The sequence below is a fragment of the Cydia strobilella genome, chromosome 12, assembly GCF_947568885.1.
Source record: "Cydia strobilella chromosome 12, ilCydStro3.1, whole genome shotgun sequence".
Lineage (NCBI taxonomy): Eukaryota > Metazoa > Arthropoda > Insecta > Lepidoptera > Tortricidae > Cydia > Cydia strobilella.
In genome coordinates, this window is record NC_086052.1 from 4051592 (window position 1) to 4064137 (window position 12546).

The window sequence follows — 12546 nt, forward strand, 5'->3', positions numbered from 1 at the left end:
ATCAAAGTGGCACTTTTCTTCCCTGCTAGGAGGGATCAAAGTAACACTTTTCTGTTCTAGGGCATAATTTTTACATTTATTTCGCATTATTTTTTTAGCTTAAATAATAGTTTTAAACATTATAATTACCTCATAGGTGATGTGAAAAGCAATATGTGTCACATGGTAGCAAAATTATTTCCATCTTGGGCGTAACACACTTGAATCCCTCACTACGCTCAGGATTCTACTTTAGAATATCTCGCTACTCTCGGGATTCTATTATAGAATCCTTGGCTTCGTTTAGGAGTCAATTGTACGCCCTCGCCGTAAATATGTCATTTTGCTCCCTTGTGACACAATCTACTATTTCTGCTCTACATTTACAGCACAGCACTTAATAGTTTGCCTGAAGCCATCAGACGTGAAAATAATAAGTCTGAATTTAAATTACTGTTAAAAAAAACATTACCTACATTGCAGTAATTGATTACCAACTACAAGTTAATAACTTGTAGTAATCAATCTAAGTTGTGAAACTTTTATTCTGAATTTAAATTACTGTTAAAAAAACATTGCAGTAATTGATTACCAACTACAAGTTAATAACTTGTAGTAATCAATCTAAGTTAAGTGAAACTTTTATTCTATCGCCCCAAAATTTTGGGCTGTCCTTAGCATGTCGCGATACAGCATTACAGCATTAGTAAAATTCTACTTTATTCCTTGTACTCAAAGTTCATAGTCTTTAAAATAAGCATACGACTTTGTGTTTTCGAACATCACGGATTAAATACTTAATTCATTAAGGCTGATATTTGCTTGTAATTTCATACAGAATTTTAAGGACAGTAGACCTTATTAACCTCAAATACGGTAGGGCTTCTGTCAAATTCAAATAGAATCAGCAAAAATGTACTTTAGTAAAATTCTAGTAGGTAGAGTTCATAGTCTTTTGACATTATTCTTTATGTTTATCTAGTAAAGAAAATTCGCTACTTAGATTTTACTGCGAATAGCAAATATTTATCCTGGCAGTTCTAACCTTGCTAGGTTAGAACTGCCAGCCAACTCAACTGTTGTTTACTGTTACATAAAAGTAAATGTCGTAAACAGATATTATAAGTTTTTTTTTCTCTATTAATTTTAAAGTGTAACCAAATTAAAATGGAGCAAGCATTAAACACGAGAATGATTCAAATAAGAAAATTAGCATCCCGATATTTAACACCTGGAGGCTTAAAATTTTAGTAGTCCTCAAGGCAATTTTAATTTTATTCACTACATTCCGATGACTTTCTGCAGAAAATAGTGCGATTTGATTCCGCTAAAGGCACGTGGGAGGATTTAGAGCGCATCTATGGAGGTATAGTTAACGCTATCTCTACTGAGCTCGTTCACTTACCTGTACTAACAATGACATTCTGTTAAACAAAAGCCATTATTTCTTTTGTGTGAGCGCGTGGCCTTTGTGCCTGCGTGCGTGGCCAATTGTGTGTGAGCCTCAGGCACAAAGGCCACGCGCTCACACAAAATAAATAATGGCTTTTGTTTAACAGAATGCCATTGTTAGTACAGGTAAGTGAACGAGCTCAGTAGAGATAGCGTTAACTATACTTGCTTATACAAGAGATAAGACCTATGCCTGAAATTCTTCAGCTCACAAGATGGACCCGAATCATATCATTAATCATGTGTTAATTTTAACGAATTTCTGGAGCAAACTGTGTACGGAGCTACAGAGCGTGGCGTGGCGATATTACCCGAAATTCTCCTAATTAGGTATAATTGGAAAGGAAATTGATATCAAGTCAGAAGCTGAAAGCGGTGGATTCAACCTACTTGGTACTTACACCTGCTCTTATTAGTTATTATCTTTGTATACCAAATTGAAAGCAATAAAAATACTTATTTTACTATTATGTTTTTGTTATTTTCATATGAAAGGTTAAGCTTTGCTACATACCAAGTTTCATCAACATTCGTTCAGTAGTTTATCTACTTTTAATATTATATGTAGGGGTGTATCAAGTACGATACATTTTTACATACAAATTAAAATTGGTACAATGGAATAAAAAGAATGTTCAATATTTTTTTCAATCAACGGCTAGTAGAAATTAAGAAAATTAAAAATTAAATTAAAATGGAGGACCCGCGCGAAATCGCCTTTTCATACCTTTTTATCTCTGGATTTTAACATTATTGAAAATATCTTGAAACATTTTTTTTGTATAACAACCACGGCTATGGCCCTACGTTTGATTTATTTCGAAGTTTTAATTATTATAAGAGTAAGCATTTAAAAATTTGAATGAAATCTGTTTTTCGCTCCTAATTTTTAAAATAATCAAAATATCCAAAAAAAAGTCAAACGTGGTTAATATACATCAAATTTCGATAAATGTTTTCCATAATGTCAGTATCAGTTTTGTCAGTAATGTCAGAAAGAAAAATGAGGACTCTTAAGAGTATCACGACAATAAAAAATAACTATATAATAGACGTAAAATGTAAAAAAAAATTATTACATGACACTCAGTTATGGTTGTGTTGGTATTAATGGTATTATACCTACTTTGCAATTTTCTCATAATGAGCACTCTTATAATTTGATGTCAAAATTCCCCAGGTATCATGCCCCCTTAACAAATTAGACGTCACCAACGCAGTAATAACATTTTAATATTTGAGCGTTATCAAGATTTTTCCCTCCTTATGTTAACGGCGGATTTACTCATCTAAATATTTTTTTAATATATCGCCTTATCACAACTGAACAGACGTAACCGGTTAGTAAAATATGCTCTAAATTTAATCTTGTGTAATTATTAGCTTAAAATGGGCCAGCAAATTTTTTTTTTGCCATTAAGGTTGCCCAGACATTTGTCAACAGTAACACACGATTGTAATTAGGTAATATTTAGGTATTTACTTTGCTTATTAAAGTTAAGCATATTAAAGTTTTTGACAGAAAGCTTAAGACAAATTCGGAAACAAATCAAATTATTTTATTAAATATTTTGGATTGTTGGTCTAGTGGTTAGGACGTTAGCCGCGTAAGCTGAAGACGCGGGATCGATTCCCGCCTCGGCCACCGGTGGACTTGGTCACTTTTTCTTTAGTGTATGTTATCTATTTCAGTTTCAGTTTCAGTTCTTTATTTGCTTTCTTAAGATACAAGTATCATGCAAAATTGTATACAATAAAATAACTTAGCCTAAATATGCATAACATTGAAAATGAAATTCTGAATAACATAAATTGACAAAAGGCTGATCAATGTCCTACCTAACGTAAAGATGTCACATTTAATAATATTGATAATTAGATTTTACACGATTAATGATAAATATACGCTTAAAAACAGATGAATTAATAATAAAATAAAGCTATTTAATAACTATACCGTGTTGTTTTTGATTTCCGTTAAATTCGACACGTTGCTTGGTACATTAATAGAAGCTACCTGGTATATCGCTTTTTGTAAAATTAAAAAAAAAAAATTTTTTTCCTTTTTCATACAAAATAAATGAATATTGCATTGTAAGAGGTCCTTTAGAGTTACGTAAAAGTTAGTGTGACACATAATGAAAGAAAAGTAGGTAATGTCGGAATTGTCAAACTAACTCACCTCAGTAACCTTCTTGTAGTGAATAGCTATCAATGGAAAACTCTTTACTGACGAAACTTAAAAATAAATAAAATTTAGAGGCAATGAAGAATCTTTTACACAGGTTCAGCAATTAAATTTATTTATTGAATATCTCAAAAACCGTAAGAGTTAAAACACTAGTTTCTTAGAGAAATTAACTTTATTTAACCTGAAGAATCTCCCCTTAAAATTAACGGAAATCAAAAAAAAACACGGGTATAAGCATATTTTATAAAATTTCAAAAGCACTAATTAGTCATATAATTTACCAAAATACTCATCGAGACTGTAGAAAGGCCTCGTAGCCAAATAGCTTTTAAGATTCTTGGAGAATATTCTCAGGTCTTCAGACTCTTTAATTTCATCTGGTAGATGGTTAAATATTTTTATAGCTGAATAATTGATACTTTTTTTGAACTGAACAGAATGCGACCGTGGTATTTCAGTTTATAAGTATAGTAGTACTTTAACTTACTAACTAAGAAGTATTTCACCTACGACTACTGCTCTAATCTCTCGTTTTCCCACCTGTCTTTTCTCCAAAAAAAGTCACATGTTAACCGTTAACCTATTATTTCGACTAATGTACCTTAGATACTACTACTAACGGACATAACGCAACTGTTCTTTTATTTGAATCAACTGAATGATGGATTTCTTTTGTCATTCTGAGTCTGGGGAAATTAGGAATATGGGGGATGGAGATAAACTACTTAAGTTATTGGTTCCTTATATTTTATGCAAAGTTCCTTTCGTAATGTTTCTTTGTTTTTTTGAAGGCATGCAGGTTTCCTTTAGGGGCCGATTTCAATATTGTAGTCGCATTCTTATTTCGTCAGATTTCGATAAAATTTGGTGGATAGAGAGTTCAATATTTTGTAACAAATAAGCGCAATTTCTCTGTACGTCCTAAAAAATCTTCGTCTGTTACGAAAACGTATGGGGATATACATAAATTACATAGGTTCCTAAGGTTTTTGGGACAAGTTTTGATTTCGTATTTATTTTTACCTTATGGTATTATACAGTTCCTTCAAGACATTTTAAATATATTAAACCGACGAGTCACTCACGTTTATAAAGTCGATGGTTAATCTGTGTTGAAACATGTCGAGCAAGCATCGACTTTATAAACGTGAGTGACCCGGTTTAATATTGTTAATATGTCAGTGCCTCACGGAAGTTTTGTTAATAAAGTTCCTTCAAGAACTTATCTCATGAGCGGCTCTCACTGAACAAATCATCATCTGACGTAACCAAATGGAACAATTGTTCCATTATGTGCAACTTACTACTAATTACATTCAAACTTAAGACGCACGACCAGTGGTAATTTTTCCATACAAACGTATTCGACTGTTACCTCCGTAGGTTTTGACCCTAGCAATGATTTTTTACACATAGATTAATATTATCAATATCTGTGTCGGACTGCTTTGCTTTTTGGGCTAATTGGTATCAGATTTGAAAACTATAATTGAATTACCATTTAGATTTCTAAATTTCGTTACGATTGGTTAAGCTTTGGAGGAGGAAACAGTACTCGATTTTTGAGATTTTTGCGCAAGATTTTAATAGCCGCCCCCGTCAGTGCGACTGAGATATTTACCTAAAACTCTCAAACCTGAGAAGGGGCTCAGCCGGCCTTTCCTCGTAAAGATTAACCCCCTTATTCATAAAACTTTAAGGGCCTGATTTAGTTAAATTATGTTTTATCCCTTTCTTACAAATACATAAGTCAAGACAGATAAAGACAAACGATTCATAGCTAATTCAGGCCAGTAACTTTATGAATAACGCCACTAGAACTGACCTGTGATAGCCCAGAGCTCCTTCAAGCACTCCTCCCTCGATCGCTGTATCGCGGACCGCGGCTGCACCTCCGGGCCCGACTCCAGGTACTCAAACAGCAACGCGCCCAGCACCACGTACAGCGCCACCAGCGCCACCAGCCCCAGCTGCGAGCACGCGGCGCGCGCGCAGCCAGACAACGCGCGCCGCGCGAGGCTGCGCGAGCGGCCGTCCCGTGACGCTTCCGACATGGTTGGTGTTTAAGAACGTTCCATATGTAACGCCATCTTGTTCACTGGTTGGTTCCTGTAAAGAAAATGTTAGTGTGTAGGTGCACTAGTTTTACTTATCTAGACAATATTATTCACTTCTATGGGTCCAAGCGCAAAAGTTCTTTTTAAAGAACTTAGCAAAAAGCTCGTCGACGCAACCGGTGACCAGAGAGCTGGCGGCTTTCTCTCGCAGCGCATAAGTATTGCCATTCAGCGAGGGAATGCTGCCAGCATCTTTGGCACAATGCCGCGGGGGCCTTATTTAGATGTTTTTTAATTAAGAGTAGTTTTGTTTTTTAATTTATTTATTTATTTATAAGTTGTTATTCTTAGTTACTTTTAGTTTTACTCTTAAATAAATTCACTTCTATTAGAATTGTAAAATGTAGATTACTTGGATAAGATTCGGGGAAGACCGGCATGTAAAATTTGTAAAAATAAGGCCAAGAACTGTCGTATTTTGTATATAAGTACAGTCAGCTGCAGATATAGTTAAGCCCTCCCTAAAATAATTTATATTAGTCTATATTAATATTATCGATCTAAAATATTATTGGAAAGCTTTTCTTTTCATAAATATTAAAATTAAAACCAAATTAATTAGGTATTTCATTATTTTTGTAAAATTGACCCTGTGTCCTGTGTGTGATATGATAATTATCACTGATTTCCTTGCGCTCTTTGTAAATTCTCTCCCTGTCCGTGTAGTATCTGTACAATGTGAACCCAAAACATCTCAAAAAACGTGTCATCGCGAACTTCGTCACGTACAAAATCTTGTATCAATTGAATATACCCTCTCAATAAATCTACATACCACTCCTCTATTTAGGAACCTAAAAGGGTTAAAAAGGGTCCATAATCGATTGCGATAAAGGGAATAGAAATACGACCCTCGGCAAGTCGATATACTGACAATAAAAGATAATGTCAAATAAATGTGTCCTAAACCTGGAGTTACATACGTAAGTAGCCAACGTACTGTAATGTTACATGGCCCCTTTAGCATTCGAATGGAAGGAGGAAGGTATTTTTAGGCTTCTGTATGTAGACAACTAGGAACCCTTAAGCGTTTATAGTAGAGGGAATATATTTCCCACCTGATTTTGAACTTTATTTCAAAGCGATAGGGTTTTGCATTATATCTGACACCCTTATACCTAATAAAGGGTTAAATATCGCCACTTCTATCTATCTGTCTGTCGGATCAACCATTCACGCCTTTAGCTTTACTCGGCAGTAATCAAAATGGTGCTAAAAGTTTTAAAAAAACCTTCAAAGTATAGTGGTAGATATTTCGCCAACACAAAAACTGCCGGCCTAGCCAAGGTGACAATCGCTATCGCTTCGACAACGAAACGCTTTGTGTCTGTCTATCACTCTTCCATATTAGTGCGACAGTGACAGTTGCGTTTCGATCGCTACGGAGCGTAAGCGATTGGCATGTTGGCTACGCGGCCAGGGAAGAAATATGGTGCTTACGGTAGGTATTGGTCCCACAACCCACAAGTGAGAGTATATATTTTACCATACAGCATAGGATGTTGTAATTTAGATTGTCTTTAAAATACAATAGGGCTTTCAGGACCCTGTCTATAAAATATAGTTCCCATATACCTACGTAAAATCCCATCACGCTTTAATTTCCATGCTTATAAAAGATACATAATTTATGCTTTTGAAATTTGGGAAATGAAATAAAAAAAAATATGTTACCCACAAGTCTTAACAACAACAAGTTATGTGCTATAACATGTCGATTATAAGTTCAAAGGCAGATTTACACAATTAGCAAAATTGTGTTAAGTATAATGACACGTTCTTGAGAAAAATTCACGTCATCATGCAATTCGCAATAAACAAAAATGGGATTATTACGATAAATTTAAATTTATTCCGAATATTATAATTATAAATCACTAGTATTAGTCGTATTTAAACTGACAAATACAACAAGAAAAATTGAACAAAATCTTTAATTTTTAGAACAAACACTCAAAATATCATTTAAAACTTTCGCGTTTTGAACACATATTAAATCACATTTACAAAAATAATAATATAATAAAGGTAACAAAATAAATTCGCGATAGACCCGATTGTAAATGTAATTAAAACCCTTAAAAAACCACGAAACAACTTTCTTAGACGCCATTTTTTCAAAATGGTGTTTATGTGGGTTAACACATTATTGCTTATCAGCATCCAAGTGAGTCGCAAAATTAAACTCGGATAAATCTGTCAGATTTTGCGATTTTGGTATTAAAAAAGGTAATAGGGTAGATATTTTCTAAGAGGGTCGAATGGATCTACCCGAGTTGGAAGTTAAGCGACGTAAGTAGTCTTACCACGAGACCACGACAGCCTTACTTATCAGTGTCAAACTGACATATTCGCTATCGTCTGCGTAACTTACTTTCTATACATCTCGCTCGCACTAAAATTCCAGTATGAGCGATATGCATAGTAAGTTACGCTCCCGCTAGCGAATATGTCAGTGTCAAACTGGTGGTAGCCATACAGTTCATACAAACCAACTCCATCAAAACACGACTTTCTTAACATATAAGCCGGCTTAAAACTAAACCACAACTCTAACCGTCCCTACCCATTTAATTGTCTTTCCTAAGCGACGTCGCGACAAAAAATCCGTAACGCGGTTTTCACACTGTAGCGGATACGCACGCAACGCCGGCGAGTGAGCGAGACAGCGCTATGCACGTATATGGGGTATTTTTCAACCTTTAGTAAAAAAAATCGAGGCGAATATATACTGAGCAACTTTTGCTATGACACCCCAAAATTATGGCTCTCCCATAAGTCCTATAGAACATAATCCACTTCGGATTATTAATTTATTTCAAAATTTGAATTAGGTAATAAGGCCCAGACTATATGTACCATACTAAAACTACCTTACAGTTGTAGACTAATATATGTACATTCATTAAAAAGTTCAAACTAAACACTATTTTGGCGACAGAACGGCGTGTAGCCAAAATGAATAAAATAGCCAATTTTTTTTTGCAATTTTGGGCCTTTTACCTACTATGTATACTATAATAAAAGCTGCTCAGTATGGCACACACCTGTATAGTGACAAGACATCACGCTCGCACACCGAAACAATGTGCGGATCTTTATCCAATGTGAAAATCGCCTAAACGTGAAATAGGGAGACCGCCAGTCAGGTTTGTGTCAGCCGAAATCAGAGCGGTAATAAATGATCCGCCGGTGGGTGCACGGGTGATAAAAAATGGCCGCGATTGCCGCGAAAGCTGTAGGATGGTTACATACTTACAAAAATGTAAGTGGAAGTTGATGAATTATCTTTAAAAGCGTTTTAAAAAAAAGGGTTCTTGATCCAAGATATGTTTTCCATTAGTTCATTTTGAATCTTATTCCAATTTCCATAGAGTCGTAATTCATTAACCGGTTAAATCGATCCAACCATTTTTTCATACAGGTAGGTAGCACGCGCCGTTTTACTTAACAATAGAAAAAGGATAAGCCGTTCGGGGCCCGTTTGAAATCGAAAGACTATACAACTGTCACCTCAAAATTCAATTATTATTCGAAGATCTCAATTTCTTCAATAGCCAAATTTGTGAGTGCAAATAGCCAAGTGTATCTTATTAAATGAACAATGAAAGTTTTATGTAAGTCTAAATTGGTCTTGAAGCGTTAGGAACACACAAGATTTTTTATCAGTGTTTACATTGTTCTTATTCACACAAGCTTTGCAGACGCACCAGCTTTTGCGTTTATTTTTTTCTAGCATTTTATTTAAAAAAAAACAGACGGCCTTGTTTTCTTGCTTGAATTAAAATTCAGTCCCCTGAATTGTTTACACAGTGAAAGCGCTACAAAGTTTACAAACATAAGTTTAGCAATACAAATAAAGTATTTAGATCACTAGGGTTACACTCAATAGTATTTTTAATACTAGTAGTGTAATTGTTTTTTGAAATATTTTGAAATATGTCTCACTATAGCTTAATTTCGACAAAGAAAGTACTTAACAAAAGGCTGTTTGTAAAATAAATGAAGGTAGATCGTTTGAAGCCTAAAGGTCAACGAACTTGGTTTAGGTGTAGGGATCTGTAAGGTTACTGTAAAGTTGAAATTAGATAAGTGTGTAGCCGCCGTGCAGGTCTCGACGACAAATAAAAAGACTTCGATTTGAAGTAAACTTATAATCAATAGGTGCTGGTTACTTTACAAGGTACGGTTGACGTAAACGGTTAAAGGTGTAGAAGTGGTGGTAATAGTATGGAGGCTGATGCGAAAGTGATTCAGCTAATTTTGAATGGTAAAAAGGTAGTCTAAATTTAGGTGCCTCTAATTGGCCGCGATACAGGTTATGTGGAGCGCTCCTATTGGTGCATTTAAATAAGCCTCCGCATAGTAAGCGAGCCCGACGGCTGCGTTTAGCTACTGCATTATACAAATAAAGGTTGCGTTCGCAACAATAAGTAATAGGATTTAGATCCTGGATTTTAGGAAATTCTTAATAAATATTAAATATAGTCGTCTTTGTCTACTTCTTTTAGGTACTTACGTACAAAAGAAGCTGCGAATTTTTCATTCTTAAATTGTTATAAAAAATCTATAGATAATTTGATTTACAGCAGAAGAATCCTTTTTAAAGCCATTAGACCGGTAGTTCTCATGAGTCATTAACATTCGAAACCATTTTGAGACGTTCAGGGGCCCATTTCTCGACCAGTATTAGGCTATAATATTACTAGTGTGTTGTCAGGGCAACCCATACGATTTGACAGTTCGTGGACTAATAATATTAGTCTAATATCATTCGAGAAATAGGCCCCAGGGCCGCATTTCCGCCGAGGTCCACGAGGCACGAGCCTAGGGGCCCAGGCAACCTAGCAATCATTTTGAGATATTAGAGGCCCTAACTCTCTTTTTATTTTTCTCGTTTATATTTTTAAGAAAAAACCTGAATGATAAATTATTTTTCGTTTTGATCTATCGTCTCTATCTAATTCTGAATACCCTATAGGTTAAGCGCGCTGGTATAGACATAGACACACCTTCAGTCTCAAATCCGCCATTGAAACTTTTAGAAAAGGTGCTATTAAACAAAACGTGCCTGCCACTTCATCAACTTCTACGGTGATCCAAACTCTAACATTTAAATCCCATTAGGCCAATAATGTCAGGTAACTACTTAAAATGGGCTCTTACTAATTCAAACTCGACAGGGCTTTCGAAGGGTCCGAATTGTCCATAGCTGTTATAAAATCCAGTATAGTGTGACATTTGGTTAAACGTAACTTTTACTGATCATAAGGCCATATTTAAACTGGTTTTTAAGGAAAAGCGTTTAAAATATCACCCCAGACGAGGAAATTGAGTGGAATGAGATAGCAACTATTTGTATTTTACTTTCAGTTCATTTTGATCCGAGACGTACTTGTCGGTCCAATTCGGACCGGACGGGGCGGACGGTCTTGCTCTTTTTACGTTAAAGTGAAAAGGATAGATGGGCTAGGGTCGAGCATGAGGGTACGTGGTCGCGTAAATGATGCGTGGAAAACGTTGACAGGGGCATTGCACGGCTATTTTCGTTTATAGATGGATGTTGTGTTTTCGAATAGTTCTTAGGGTACCGTAGTCAACGAAGAACCTTTATAGTTTCGCATGTATATGTGTGTGTTGTCTGTCTGTCACACTCAGTGACCCCTAAATGTATGTATGTCAGTAAATACTATATTATTGACACATTTAGAAAATCTAGCTAAACGAACGGCGCTAATTCAAAAAACGTGACGACACCAAATATCTTAAAATCGGAACAAAAATTACATAAACGAAAATTTACTAACCCTTCTCCAACTTCCAAACTGGGCAAATAGGGACATGTGTTACAATCTCGAGATAGTGCTTAGCGATATCGCGACCGCTAAATCGGCAATAACCAACACCTAGAGCGGCATTCTGATTTCCAAAACTGTGTCTCATTTGATATTCATAATTATAATACGAGTAAGTATATATAAGTTGGTTACTCACAGAGAACATAAGCTAATACTTGTTTTTTGCCTCTTGATACGATACCTAGAAAGTAATATTATGTAAATATCAAATCAATAACATTATTTTACAATCTGAATACCACTCCTAATGGATTAAACACCGCAACTACAATACGCCGAAACCCTTTATTGCCCCAGATATAAGCTTTAACCATCTGTTTGCATGCAGTTGAGTGTTTTAGCCCATATGGGTAAAACACTCAACTGCATGCAAATAATAATAACACGGGTTTGGTCATTACAGAGAAAGGACACTTTTTAACAATTACATCTAAGAGTTAGAAGCTAAAATTAGGTTTTTGGAAGCTCAAAAAAGTCAAACAAAGGGGCATAGCTGTAGGTTACTTCAAATTGTAGTATACTTCAAATTGTGTAACAATATTTTCCAAAATGTTAATATCCACAGGGGAGAATGGGGACAACTTGGTATGTATAGTATCTCTTTTTGTATTAGTTTGTGTAAACGATGTGTAATTTTATTTTTCGCCATATTTTATGTCTCTTTCTTTTATGTTGCTTTCTTTTTGTCTGTTACCTTCCGTGATTCTCACCTGATGGTCTCATCGGAAGATCAGCGCTGGAAGTCGCCAGCAGCATGCTGAGATCAGCAGCCATACTTAAAATTTTCTATTAGGGTTCCGTAGGTACCCAAAGGGTAAAAACGGGACCCTATTACTAAGACTCCGCTGTCCGTCTGTCTGTCTATCACCAGGCTGTTGAAATTTTCACAGATGATGTATTTTTGTTGCCGCTATAACAACAAATACTAAAAAGTACGGAGCCCTCGGTG

At 35.4% G+C, this 12546-nt stretch overlaps 1 protein-coding gene across 1 annotated transcript in view; it reads right to left on the reverse strand.

Annotated features, from left to right (window-relative positions):
- Nucleotides 1-5709, reverse strand: part of LOC134745932 (uncharacterized) — a 234868-nt gene extending 229159 nt beyond the window's left edge. The window contains exon 1 of the mRNA XM_063680066.1: nt 5448-5709. Within this exon, the coding sequence (XP_063536136.1) occupies nt 5448-5676 (229 nt within the window). The 5' untranslated portion in view covers nt 5677-5709. The remainder of the gene's footprint in view (nt 1-5447) is intronic.
- Between the last annotated feature and the right edge of the window lie 6837 nt (nt 5710-12546).